At 67.1% G+C, this 12,111-nt stretch overlaps 1 protein-coding gene across 6 annotated transcripts; it reads left to right on the top strand.

Annotated features, from left to right (window-relative positions):
* The first annotated feature begins 1,093 nt into the window (after window positions 1-1,093).
* Window positions 1,094-11,983, top strand: SEMA3B (semaphorin 3B). Of its 6 annotated transcripts, none has more exons than XM_036333474.1 (18): window positions 1,094-1,205; window positions 5,018-5,213; window positions 5,723-5,880; window positions 6,018-6,080; window positions 6,498-6,617; window positions 6,688-6,781; window positions 6,929-7,048; window positions 8,266-8,411; window positions 8,499-8,610; window positions 8,726-8,795; window positions 8,875-9,019; window positions 9,355-9,574; window positions 9,738-9,829; window positions 9,905-9,946; window positions 10,175-10,332; window positions 10,421-10,476; window positions 10,562-10,701; window positions 11,246-11,983. In XM_036333474.1, exons 2-18 carry the CDS (start codon window positions 5,129-5,131, stop codon window positions 11,633-11,635), a joined length of 2,211 nt encoding a protein of 736 aa, XP_036189367.1. In that variant the 5' UTR covers window positions 1,094-1,205; window positions 5,018-5,128; the 3' UTR covers window positions 11,636-11,983. The 6 variants fall into 6 exon arrangements, with proteins under 6 accessions (XP_036189367.1, XP_036189369.1, XP_036189372.1 ...); XM_036333476.1 differs by lacking the exon at window positions 1,094-1,205 and adding an exon at window positions 1,267-1,511; XM_036333479.1 differs by lacking the exon at window positions 1,094-1,205 and adding an exon at window positions 3,086-3,107.
* The last annotated feature ends 128 nt before the right edge of the window (window positions 11,984-12,111 follow it).

The following is a 12,111-nucleotide window of genomic DNA, read 5'->3' as shown; positions in this document are numbered from 1 at the left end:
CACAGCCTGGCGAAGTCCTGGCCGGGAAGGAGCTGGCAGTGGGGAGGCTGGCAGGCTGGCCAGGGCCGGGTCAGGTGGGTGGTGTGAATGCCAGGCTACATCCTGGGCCCCCCAAGCTTCATGAAGTCTGAGTCAGGGGATGGGTGGGCATGAGGAAGGGAGGCCACGGAGGAGGAGGGGGAGTGGCAGAAAGACCCGGGACACAGCCTGGGGCAGGGTGAAGGGGTCAGGCTGCAGGGGGAGGAGGCGGGGCCTGTCCCCAATGAGACTGAAGGGCCTTCCAGGGCTGGGGGCTGGGGGCTGGGGGCTGGGGGGTGGGGGTGGGGTGGGCTTGGGCACTGCTGGGGGTGGCATGGTGGAGCAGGAAGACTGAGGAGTCCCCAGGGGCTGAGGGGGGAAGGAGGTTCGGGTGGAGGGTCTGGGATATCATTGTGCTGCGGGGGGGGGGGGGGGTAGAGGAGTGGGGGGCTTGGTGGCGGTAGGGCAAGGCGGGGAAGGGGGGGGACAGGAGAAGCGGGAGGAGGAGGTGAAGGATGCTGGGCCTGGATGCTGCAGGGTGCCCAGTGTGCCAGCCCCCCCCTCACTCCCCCCCCCCCCAGCCGCAGGAATAGTGAGGGGAGCATCTGAGAGGTTCCATTTCCTCGCGGGACGCACAGCTGGGGAGCGGAGGTGTCAGGATTCATTCCGCCCCTCCCCGGCTACTAGGGGGTCGATCCCTGCCCCCTTAACCCGCCAGAGCCTCTGGAGCCCCCCAACAGCCCTCCTCGGAGTGTAGCAAAGTGTTAATGTGTGCTGACGGGTGTAGGGGCAACCCGGTCCACTATTGCCGCATTCCTGGCAGGCCCGCCCCGCCCCCCTGCCCGCCCCCTCCCCCCCGCCCCCGCCAGGCTATGGAGAAGGAGGGGAGAGGGAGGCCGCACCCCCGGCCCCCCTCGCTGGGCAATGAGGAAAACAGGAGTGAGTGAAGAGCTGTGATGTGGCTGGGGAGGGGGGGGGGGGCTGCCCCATCCCGAAGGGGCTGACCTCAGCCAGGGAGGAATGTGCAGGAGGCGGAGGGTAGGGGCGGAGCGGTGGGGGCAGGGCCACAGCCGGAGGCCCAGGGTTCGTGGTGGCCCCGCCCTCGGCCCCTCCACCTCAGCTCTGACATGGCCCTCAGAAGGACCGGGGAACGGGCAAGGAAGGGAGGAGCTGATCTTTCCAAAAAGGTGGGCCAGGGGCCCCCTGGGAGCTGGAGACCAGGCGGGGGTGGGTGGGGAGACCCCCTGGGTGGCAGCGTGTCAGGGGCTTTAGGCCTCAGTTAGGCTCTCTCCAGGCCCCCCCACCCCCATGCCTGAGTCCCCAGGGAGCACATCCCAGGACCCACGTGGCCAGAAGGAGGCCCGCTGGCGCCGCCAGCCCTGATGGCTAAAGCAGGTGTGAGCGGGCCCAGGTGGCCCAGCCCGGCGGCCCTGGGAGGGGTGGCGCAGCCTCCGCAGAGGGAAGTCCTACCCCAGCACAGGACCAGCGCCCAGGCAGGTGCAGGGGGAGGGGAGGCAGGTGCTGGGACTTGGCTCAACAAACCAGTTATTTCCAGAAGGAAAACCGGAGGCCTTGGCAGCCGATGCCACTCGCAGGCAGCACCAAGTGAGAGCCCAGGCAGGCCTTTGCCCACGGAGGCCCCGGCAAAGGGTGGAGGCCGAGGAGCCCGGGGTGGCCCCAGGGAGGGGTGCGGGCGGGGGCAGGGACTTTAGCTGCCTCCCTGCTGGTCTGCCCCGTGCTGTCGAGACCCAGGCCCGGCTGCCCGATTCCAGAATCCTGGGGGACGCCCAGAGCCCAAGGTGACCCACAGCCATGACCCTGCTCCCAGGCTGTCCGAATGAGGCCCTGCCCAGGCCTGGCCTGCACCTGGACCCGAGGAGCAGGAAGGACACCTGTGGGGACGGGGACAAGCTGAGCTCCCCTCCGGGGGATCGCCCTTCCGCTTGGGGAGGGGACGCATCTGGAGGAAGGAGCCATCCCGTTGGCGGGCGTTGAGTCCAGGGCTTTGGAAAGATGGGATTGGGGGGGTCCTGGTCCCATTTCTCTAGAGGGTCACAGGGCTGGGGACGAATGGGACAGGGGCTGGGCCCTTGGGCCTGAAGAACCAGAAGCAGTGGGGGCAGGTGGGGGCACCGCGGGCGCGGGTGGGGACCTCAAAGGCACTTGCTGAGCTTGGCTGCTTGGGTGGAACACTGTAAACAGCCAAAGAATTTTGTTTGCTTGCACTGGGGGGGCGGGGGGGGAGCCAGGTCCAAGGCACAGAGCCTGGAGGAGGGTGAGGTGCATCCCGGAAGCCCAGAAGTTCCTGCAGGGGTGTGTCCCTCCCCAGGCCTTCCCGACGCCCTGGTTCTCCCGCTCACCCCTACCCTTCCCTGCCAGCCAGCCAGGCCGGGCACACTAGGCCCGAGGCGCAGGGAAGGGGCGCGACCCCACTCTGGCTGGGCACAGACACGTCTACTCCAGGGGACTTGGCAGCCACAGCCTCCCTTGCTGACCCCTGGGAGCTTCTGACCAGCTTGAGGCCATTCCAGGAGGATGCCTGGCCAGGGGGAGTGGTGGGAGCCTGGCATGTCCCCCCAGGTGGGCCTGAGGTCCCCTCTCAGCTGTTGTCAACATTCAGCCCCCAGACGGGGTGTCCACCAGACCCAGCTTCAAGCCAAGCCGCCTGACCCTTCCCAACCGAGGCCCCAGGGGCGGGAGCCTGTGGCCTGAGACTGACGCCCCCTTGGGCACCTTGCTGGGCATTTGGTGAGGGGCAGTTCCTCCCACCTCCAACCAGGAAGAAAGACAGTCCCAGAGCTCACACAGGCGCCCTCAGCCGGGCCGCACCGCGTTCAGGGTTCAGGCCGGGCTGGCGCCTGCAGGACCCACCCTGCGGGGCAGTGAGACCTGCTCACTCCTGGCCCTCCTCCTGCCCAGACTGGCTCCCATGGCAACCACTGCCAGCAGGTGGCAGGGCCCTGGCCCACGTGGTGAGGAAGGACAGGGACGGGGTCCTGAGGGCCCAGTTGCGATCGCCCTCCCCTCTCCTCCGACCCTCCCACCCAGCTGGCTCCCGGGCCCCCTGCGCCCCAGCTGTGGAAGGACAGGTGAGGAGCCCCCAGAGGGACCCTACCAGCTGCCCCCCTGCCCGCCCTGCAGTCGCCTGGGGCTGGGGGCGGGCCTTTATGGCGTCTTCCTCCTTTGCTTTGACTGGGAGCCCCACTGTCGCTGCTTGGGGCGCCCTATTGCTGTGACCCCGACAGGGGTGTCGTCCCTACTCCCTCCCCCCTGTGCCCGCTCCCCTTTGGCTGGGCCACCGTCTCAGCCGTCCAGGCTCCCTGCCCAGTCACCCGATCTGCCCGCCCCGTACACTGGACGGCGCGGGGCGGTGGCTGGCTTGGTGGGGGTGGGGGCTGCTCCTTAAAGGGGCCGTCGGAGGGTGCCCTTGGGCCCCTGGCTTCTCCCCTTCTCCAGAGCGAGAAGGGGCGGGGGTGCTGGAGTTCTCGGTGGCCACTGGGGAGGCAGCTGGGGGTTTGTGGTGGCGCAGACCCCCGCCCCCCAGCCCAGAAGAGGCAGCGGCAAGTGTCAGGGGAGGGAGGGAGGGAGGGGGCCGCCTGGGAGGGGTGGCAAGGGAGAGGTCCGTGAGCTATGGAGCTGGGCAGGGCTACCGGGAGGGGTCTGGAACGGGCCTCAGCAGCTGTGCCCCCTGCCCCATCCCACGCCAGGACCCTGCCCCACCCCAGGGCTCTGGCGCCGGCCCCTGCACAGCCTGCCTCAGACCTGGCCCCGTCTGAGGGTCCGGGAGGGGCTCTGGTTCCGAGCAGTGGTGGTGGGGGGGGTGTCGCAGATGGGGAGACCTGGGACTGAGGGGGGGAGGGAGGCTCAGGAGGGGACGGGCTCCCCTAGCTGGGGAGAGGCTGCCTCAGGCCCTTGGCTCTCCCCCCTTGATCCCTCTTGGGTCTGAAGTCTGAGCTCAGAATTTCTGTGTGACCAGCCAGTCCACCTCTGGGGAGGGGAGAGAGGCCAGCTCAGCCGGGGCTGCTCCCTCCATCCCAGCAATCCCAACCCCAGTGGCCCCCTTCCCAGCGGCCCCCCATCCCAGCGGCCCTCATCCCAGCAGCCCCCATCCCAGTGGCCCCCCTTCCTAGCAGTCTGGCTGCAACCAGGCTTCTGCCAACCCCTGGAGCTCCTCTGAGAAGTGGGTTCCAGGAGTGTCCCCAGTTGAAGGCAGTGGTGAACTGCGTGTGTTTTTGCTCACCTGCATGTCCAGATAGTCACATACACACATGCATGTGCATACAGGTCCACATACGTGTGACACACATGCTACAGACACATCCACAAAGTGCACACACCACGCAGACACACACAATGCCGTGTGCGCACAGATGCACGCCACATATCTGCATGTGTGACAAACGCCCATGGCCTCCTGGCCGCGTGCGTGCACACACACCACACACACGTGCAGCACAGACACACGGGGACCCTCGGGAACATACACTCGCAGGCTCCCCACCACCGGCTCCGGCCCCAGCGGTGCCCGTCCCTGGGCTGTGGGCGCAGCCACCTGAGGCCGCCCCGCCGTTGCTCTCACTCCCACAACTCGCTTGTTTGCTCCTGGCACCTCTGAAACCCGCCGGCCTGAGTCCCTCCTGCAGGGGGACCTTGTCTGTGTCCCCCACTGTCCCAGCCGAGTCCCAGGCTGGCGAGAAGTCGGCCCTCAGTGTGTGAGTTAATGCCTGTGAGTGAGCCTATGGGAGGGCCGGCTACTGGGGAGGGTGACGTGGTGGGGCGGGTGCCTGCCAGTGTGGGGTGACCCCGAGGGTGTGCCCAGCGTGGTGTGCCTGTGACTGTGGCCGGGCAGGGCACCCTCCAGGGAGGGAGGACTCGGAAGTGGAATGCGCCCCCAGCCGCCTTCCCCTGGGGCTGTAACCTGATCCCCGGGGCTCCCCCCAGCCGCCCGCCCTCGCCCTGGCCCTGGCCCTGGCCCTCGCTACTACTCCTTCTCTTCCAGATCCCGGGGCAGAGTCCAGGGCGGCTCAAGGCTCCTCGCTCCGGCACTCGCCTGCCGAAGCCTGCTGAACCCTAAGCGCCCTGGGCCGGGCCGGGGCGGGCGGAGGCCGCCATGATCGCAGCCCTGGTCCTGCTCTGGACGGCAGTGCTGGGGGCTGCCTCCCCAAGCCCTCCCCGCCTCCGCTTCTCCTTCCAAGGTAGGTGCACCTGGCGGGCGGGGGCCCAGGGCGAGCGGGGCACGCCCCTCTGCCCACTCCCCTCTGCTTTCCCAGGAAGACCCCTCGGTCTCCATGGCAACAGATCCTGCCTCTGTACCATCCCCTACTCCCAGGGAAGCTGAGATGTGGGGGCCCTGAGAGCCCCTTCCCACCCCTGCCCAGGAGCGCTTGCCAGGGACTGAGCCAGGCTCCTGGCAGGACGGCCGAGCCCTCCCTGGATCGGGGAGTCGGGTTCGGCTTCCCCTCCATCCTGGCCTCCCCAGAGCCCCGGCCCCCAGTGCGCTGCCTGGAGACACTGCTTGTCCGAGCACGCCCCAGGAGCTCGGCCTGCCTTCCCCTCAGGGGCACAGGGGGTGGCTGTGCACCGGGGTGGCCTCCGCAGGTGTAAACGCACATGTGTGTGAACTCACACGCGTGTGAGCCTAAGGGAGAGACGGACAGGGCCTGGGGGAAGGAAGCGCCCAGCGTTCTCGGGTCCCCACCCGCAGAGCTCCAGGCCCAGCACGGTCTCCGGACCTTCCGGCTGGCGAGGACCTGCTGCTACGAGGCCCTGCTGGTGGACGAGGAGCGCGGGCGCCTGTTTGTGGGCGCGGAGAACCACGTGGCCTCCCTGAGCCTGGACAACATCAGCAAGCGGGCCAAGAAGGTGCGGCGCTACCCACGGAGCGGCCCCGGGAGCCCACCCCGATGCCGGGAGAGCGGGGCTGGGGCCCCTGAGTGACACCCAGCCCAGAGCATCGGACGCCCCTGACCTGTGTCCCTCTCCCCCACCCCCACCCCCAGCTGGCCTGGCCAGCGCCTGTGGAATGGCGCGAGGAGTGCAACTGGGCCGGGAAGGACATTGGTGTGAGTGTGGGCTCCGGGTGGGGGCGGGAGGGTCAGCCCCCACTCCATAGGCGGGCAGCGCCGAAACAGAGGCCTGTCTGTTCCAGCCGGGATGGGGGCAGGGGCTTGAGGTGGCGGAGTCGGGAGGTAGTGAGTCAGGGTGGGGGCTCATGTGATTCTTCTTGGGGGCCTGTGAGTCACAGGGGCCAATGCAGACCTTTGCTTCCCCGGGTACCCATTCTGCTGGGAGGTGGGCTGGGCTCGGCTGGGCTGGGCTGGTCACTGACGGCCCCCAAGTCCCTGGAGCCCATGCTGGTACTTGCCTGAGCTGATGCAAAAGAAAGGAAGAGGTGGGGTGCACTGGTGAGCGGGAACCCCTGAAGGCCAACCCCCCCCCCCCGGGGGAGGCCTCAACATCTCGCCCCGGCTGCCCGCTAGACTGAGTGCATGAACTTCGTGAAGCTGCTGCACGCCTACAACCGCTCCCACGTGCTGGCCTGCGGCACCGGGGCCTTCCACCCCACCTGTGCGTTCCTGGAGGTGGGCCACCGGCCCGAGGTAAGGCCAGAGCCAGCAGAGGGGTGTGGGGGGAGGGAGGGCCTGGCAGTGACAACCTCCCCGCCCCCAGGAGCCCGTGCTCCGCCTGGACCCTCGGAGGCTGGAGGACGGCAAGGGCAAGAGTCCTTACGACCCCAGGCACCGTGCCGCCTCCGTGCTGGTGGGTGAGTCCAGAGGCTGTGATCCCACAGAACTCCTGGAACCTCACCAAGTCCCAAGACCCTCCCTAGAGCCCCAGGGGTGCCCCCAGAGCTCCACAGTTCCCCCAGCCGAGAGCCTTCAGCTTGGCTGAGCCCTGGCCCTGCCTGCAGGGGAAGAGCTGTATTCTGGGGTGGCCGCAGACCTCATGGGCCGGGACTTCACCATCTTCCGCAGCCTGGGCCAGCGTCCGAGTCTCCGAACTGAGCCCCACGACTCCCGCTGGCTCAATGGTGAGGGGTGGTGGGGTGGCAGGAGGGGACCCTCATCCCCAACAGGGCAGGTGCTGAGTAAGGCCCACAAAATAAGTGAGTGATGGAGGCAGCCAGGTCTCACCAAGTACTTCCATGTGGCAGGCCCTTCGGGGAAGGCTAGACAGGTATCACGCGCTCCTTGAGTTCACAGACCTCCTAACACGAAAAAATCAATTCCCGGTCATGAGACCAATGAGAGCGTAGAGAGGAGGGAAAAGGTGACAGACTACGTTGGGTAAAGGAAGCCACTCTGCTGAGGATGGATGTGAGCCAATCCCCTACGTAGAGCAGGACTGAGGGAAGAGCATTCCAAGAAGAGGGCACAAGTAGTGCAAAGGTCCTGGGGCAGGGACAAGCGGAGGAACAGATTTCTGAAGGGAGCAATGACAAGGGGCCCGGTAGTTTACCCTGAGTGATGGGGCCCAGCAGAGTGTTTGCAACAGGAGTGGGGCATCTGCTTCCTGCTAGAGAATAAGATTCGTGAGTGGAGGTAAAACCGGAGACTCCATCTCCATCCTTTCTTCAACCACTGGCCGGGATCCCGCTTCCTGCTTGCCCAGGTGGCCATGGCCTCTGCTGCCCTCTTGTGGCTGCTTCTTGACTCGCAGGCCCTGCTCTTCAGGACTCTGTCCGCAGCGCGCCATCTGAACTTGGCTCACAGCCGTTTGAAATGAATAAAACTAAAAAAAAAAAAAAGACCATACCCTTTTATGTAATGATGTTTGTTTTGAATTTATATTAGTTCACACAAACACTCCATCCATGCTTTTGTTCCGGCCCTCCGGTCCAGTTTAAGAACCCATTGTGGCCCTGGCCGGTGTGGCTCAGTGGATAGAGCGTCGGCCTGTGGACTGAAGGGTACTGGGTTCAATTCCGGTCAAAGGCATGTACCTTGGTTGAGGGCACATCCCCAGTAGGGGGTGTGGAGGAGGCAGCTGATCGGTGTTTCTAACTCTCTATCCCTCTCCCTTCCTCTCTGTAAAAAAAAATCAATAAAATATATATATATATATATATATATATATAAAAGAACCCATTGTGGCCCTCGAGTCAAAAAGTTTGCCCACCCCTGTAGAGGCTGGTACTCTCCGATGCTGCCCCACCTGCTATGTGAGAGGAGGGGGAGGCAGCACCTGGGTGAGTAGCGGGGCGTCCGGGCTAGGACCGCGCTGACCCCACACTCTTCCTGCGGCCAGAACCCAAGTTCATTAAGGTCTTCTGGATTCCGGAGAGCGAGAACCCCGACGATGACAAGATCTACTTCTTCTTCCGCGAGTCGGCGGTGGAGGCCTCACAGGCGCTGGGACGCCGGTCCGTGTCCCGCATCGGCCAGATCTGCCGGGTGAGGAGGCCCTGAGCCCATCCACGGGCCCGCTCCACCCCGCTGCCTTTGGGGCCTGGCCCTCATCCCCTCCAACTGACCCCACAGAATGACGTGGGCGGCCAGCGCAGCCTGGTCAACAAGTGGACCACGTTCCTGAAGGCGCGGCTGGTGTGCTCAGTGCCGGGCACCGAGGGTGACACACACTTTGACCAGCTCCGTGAGTGCCAGGCGTGGAGGACGGAGTGGGGGGCGGGGTGCCGGGGCGCAGACTCGGGAGCCTGGCTGGCCTGCCCGGCTGTGTGCCCTCCTCCAACGAGGCCCCGTCCCCACAGAGGACGTGTTCCTGCTGCCCTCCAGGGACCGCTGGGCCCCGCTGCTCTATGCCGTCTTCTCCACGTCCAGGTGAGGCCCGGGAGGTGGCCGCGGGGCAGCCTGGCTCGGCAGGCCCGTCACTCCTGTCCTCCCCTCCCCTCCCCTGCAGCGGCGTCTTCCAGGGCTCGGCCGTGTGCGTGTACAGCATGACCGACGTGCGCCGGGCCTTCCTGGGGCCCTTTGCGCACAAGGAGGGGCCGACGCACCAGTGGGTGTCCTACCAGGGCCGTGTCCCCTACCCCCGGCCCGGCATGGTGCGTAGCCCAGGGGTCCCCCCACCGCAACCCACTAAACGCCTCAGTGTGGAGAACTTGGCCTGGGTTTCCTGGTTAAATGTGGTTTGTTATGGGGGGGGGTCACCTTCATCAGACAGGGCTTCTCGGGGGAAGGCTAGGTCTCCTCCTCCGATTCCCAAAGGCAAGGCCAGGCCTCTTCTCTCAGATTCCCAGAGGCGGCTCTGTCCAGTACCCCCCACAACCCCTAATCCTCCCCAACCCCCCCACACACTCCAGGGCTGGGAGGCCCCTTGTGGAGGGCTGCCCACCAGGCCCTCATACCATGTCCCTGTCCTGCCTCCTCCCACCCCCAGTGCCCCAGCAAGACTTTTGGTACCTTCAGTTCCACCAAGGACTTTCCTGATGACGTCATCCAGTTTGCCCGGAACCACCCGCTCATGTACAGCTCCATCCTGCCCCTGGGGGGGCGCCCTCTCTTCCTACAAGTGGGTGCTGGGTACACCTTCACCCAGATTGCTGCAGACCGAGTAGCAGCTGCCGATGGCCACTACGACGTCCTCTTCATTGGCACGGGTCAGGCTCCTCTTGTTCAGCCCCCAGCCCGCCTTTCCCTGGCTCCCCGCGCTTCTCCGATGGTTCCATCCCTCACTCTCACCAACCCACCTCGCCACGGGGGAGGGAAGAGAGCCCGGCCTGGCTGTCAGGGATACAGAGGCAGGCCCTCTCGCCCCCGCAGACGCTGGCACGGTGCTAAAGGTGATCTCGGTCCCCAAGGGCAGCCGGCCCAGCGACGAGGGGCTGCTCCTGGAGGAGCTGCACGTGTTTGAGGTGAGGTCTAGCACCCGTCATTGGGGGACCCCACTCCCCTCAGCCCCAGCCCCCAGCACCCCTTCTCTCTCTCAGGACTCTGCCGCTGTCACCAGCATGCAAATCTCCTCCAAGAGGGTAAGTGACCAGAAGGCTCAGGAGTGGAATGGACAAGGGGGTGCCCGGGAGCCCCCACCACACGCCTCCCTTGGTAGTTTGAAGCCCCGGGTTTGAGTGTAGGCTCTGCCTTAGACCTGTGACCTGAGACCTCAGTGTTCTCACCCCTCAAGTGGGGAAGGGACCCCTGACCGATGGGGGGCGGGCACAGGCCCCCTCGGTCAGCCTGGAGCCCCTCGTGCCCCCTAGCACCAGCTGTACGTGGCCTCTCGGAGCGCAGTGGCCCAGATCCCGCTGTACCGCTGTGCTGCCCACGGCCGCGCATGTGCCGAATGCTGCCTGGCGCGCGACCCCTACTGCGCCTGGGACGGGGCCGCGTGCACACGCTTCCAGCCCAGTGCCAAGAGGTGGGCAGGGGCTGGCCGGGGGCGCGCGGGGAGGGAGCCCCGGTGAGAAGAAGGGCTCAGGGAGACTCCCATTTCACCGCCTTTCCAGGCGGTTCCGGCGGCAAGACGTGAAGAACGGCGACCCCAGGACGCTGTGCTCCGGGGGTGAGTGCCCAGCGGCCCCGCCGCTCACCCCTTGAGGCTGCCCCCGCCCGCCCTGCCTGGCCTGAATGGACCGCCCCTTCCCTAGACGCGGCCCATCCCGCGCTGCAGGAGCGGAAGGTGTTCGGCGTGGAGGGCGGCAGCACCTTCCTGGAGTGTGAGCCCCGCTCGCTGCAGGCGCACGTGGAGTGGACCTTCCAGCGCGCAGGGGAGGGGGCCAGCGCCCCGGTGAGCCCCGGGGGAGTGAGGCGCCGGGTGGGGACCCGCCCACCGAGCCTTGTCCCGCCCCCACATCTAATGAGGCCCCGCCCCGCCCAGAGGCTCCGCCCCCTAGTCCCTCCCGTCCAGCTTGGTCCCCCTCCAGGTGAGGCCCATTCCTGCAGCCTAGGCTCCCGGCCGCTCCCTCCCCCCCCCCCACCCCTCTCTCTCTCTCTCTCTCTCTCTCTCTCTCTCTCACACACACACACACACACACACACACACACACACACACACACACGAGAAAAGCCCCGCCTATTGAGAGCCCTGACCCGCCCCCGGAGTCAGAAGAACCCCTCCGGGTTCGGGTTCCCACCTGAACACCTTGGCCCGCCAGCCCTCGGCCTTCAGATGTGCGTCTGCGCGCGCCCCTCTGCCGCTCCCACTCGGCCACCGTGGACCTGGCCCCCCGATCCACGCTCTTCCCTCCCCACGCCCCGCCCACCCACCCCACCTCCCTGTCCCACGCGGGGGCCGGGAGCGCGTTCCCGGCCTCACGCAGGCCCGCCCGCAGGTGCCGGCGGAGGAGCGCGCGGAGCGCACGGCGCGGGGGCTGCTGCTGCGCGGGCTGCGGCGCGCGGACGCGGGCGCCTACCTGTGCGCCGCGGTGGAGCAGGGCTTCTCGCGGCCGCTGCGCCGCCTGGTGCTGCACGTGCTGAGCGCCGCGCAGGCCGCGAGGCTGGCCCGGAGCGAGGAGGCGGCGCCCGTCGCGCCGCCGGGCCCCAAGCTCTGGTACCGGGACTTCCTGCAGCTGGTGGAGCCGGGCGGCGGCGGCGCGAGCTCCCTGCGCATGTGCCGGCCGCAGCCCGCGCCGCCCGAGCCCGGGAGGAAGGGTCGCAACCGGCGGACGCACGTCCCCGAGCCGCGCGCCGAGCGGGGGCCCCGGAGCGCCGCGCACTGGTGACTCCCGGCTCCGCGCCGGGAACCGGGGAGACGACACGACGGGCTGGAGAAGGGGCCGACAGACCCCGGGAGACAGACGGATGGGGCGCGGGCACGCGCGGCCCCGGCCCACCGAGACACGGACCGACAGGCTCTGGCCGAGGGGCAGCCGCGCCGGCTTATTTATTAACAGGATAACCTTGACTGTAGCCCCGGGCGCAGGGTCCGGCTGGTCGGAGGTGGCAGGGAAGCAGGGCGCCAGAAGCGCGGCGCTGGGAGAGGGGCCTCGCGGGCCAGAAGCAGAACGCTGTGAGCGGGCGGCGCTGGGGGCGGCCCACTGTACTAATGCAATAAACACTTTATCCGCTGACGCCGGAGTGGCCCCAGCAGACACGCTGGCCCCAGGCCTCGCTGTGTGGCCTTGGGCATCTTCCTGGCAGCTTCGGGACGTTTTTCCTAAGAGGTTAAAGTTGGCACCATGTGCCTGAGCGGGTCTTA

Source organism: Myotis myotis, unplaced genomic scaffold, assembly GCF_014108235.1.
Source record: "Myotis myotis isolate mMyoMyo1 unplaced genomic scaffold, mMyoMyo1.p scaffold_m19_p_13, whole genome shotgun sequence".
NCBI classification, from domain to species: Eukaryota; Metazoa; Chordata; class Mammalia; order Chiroptera; family Vespertilionidae; genus Myotis; species Myotis myotis.
Note: the sequence above shows the minus strand (reverse complement) of the source record. Positions and strands in the feature narration are given on the sequence as shown.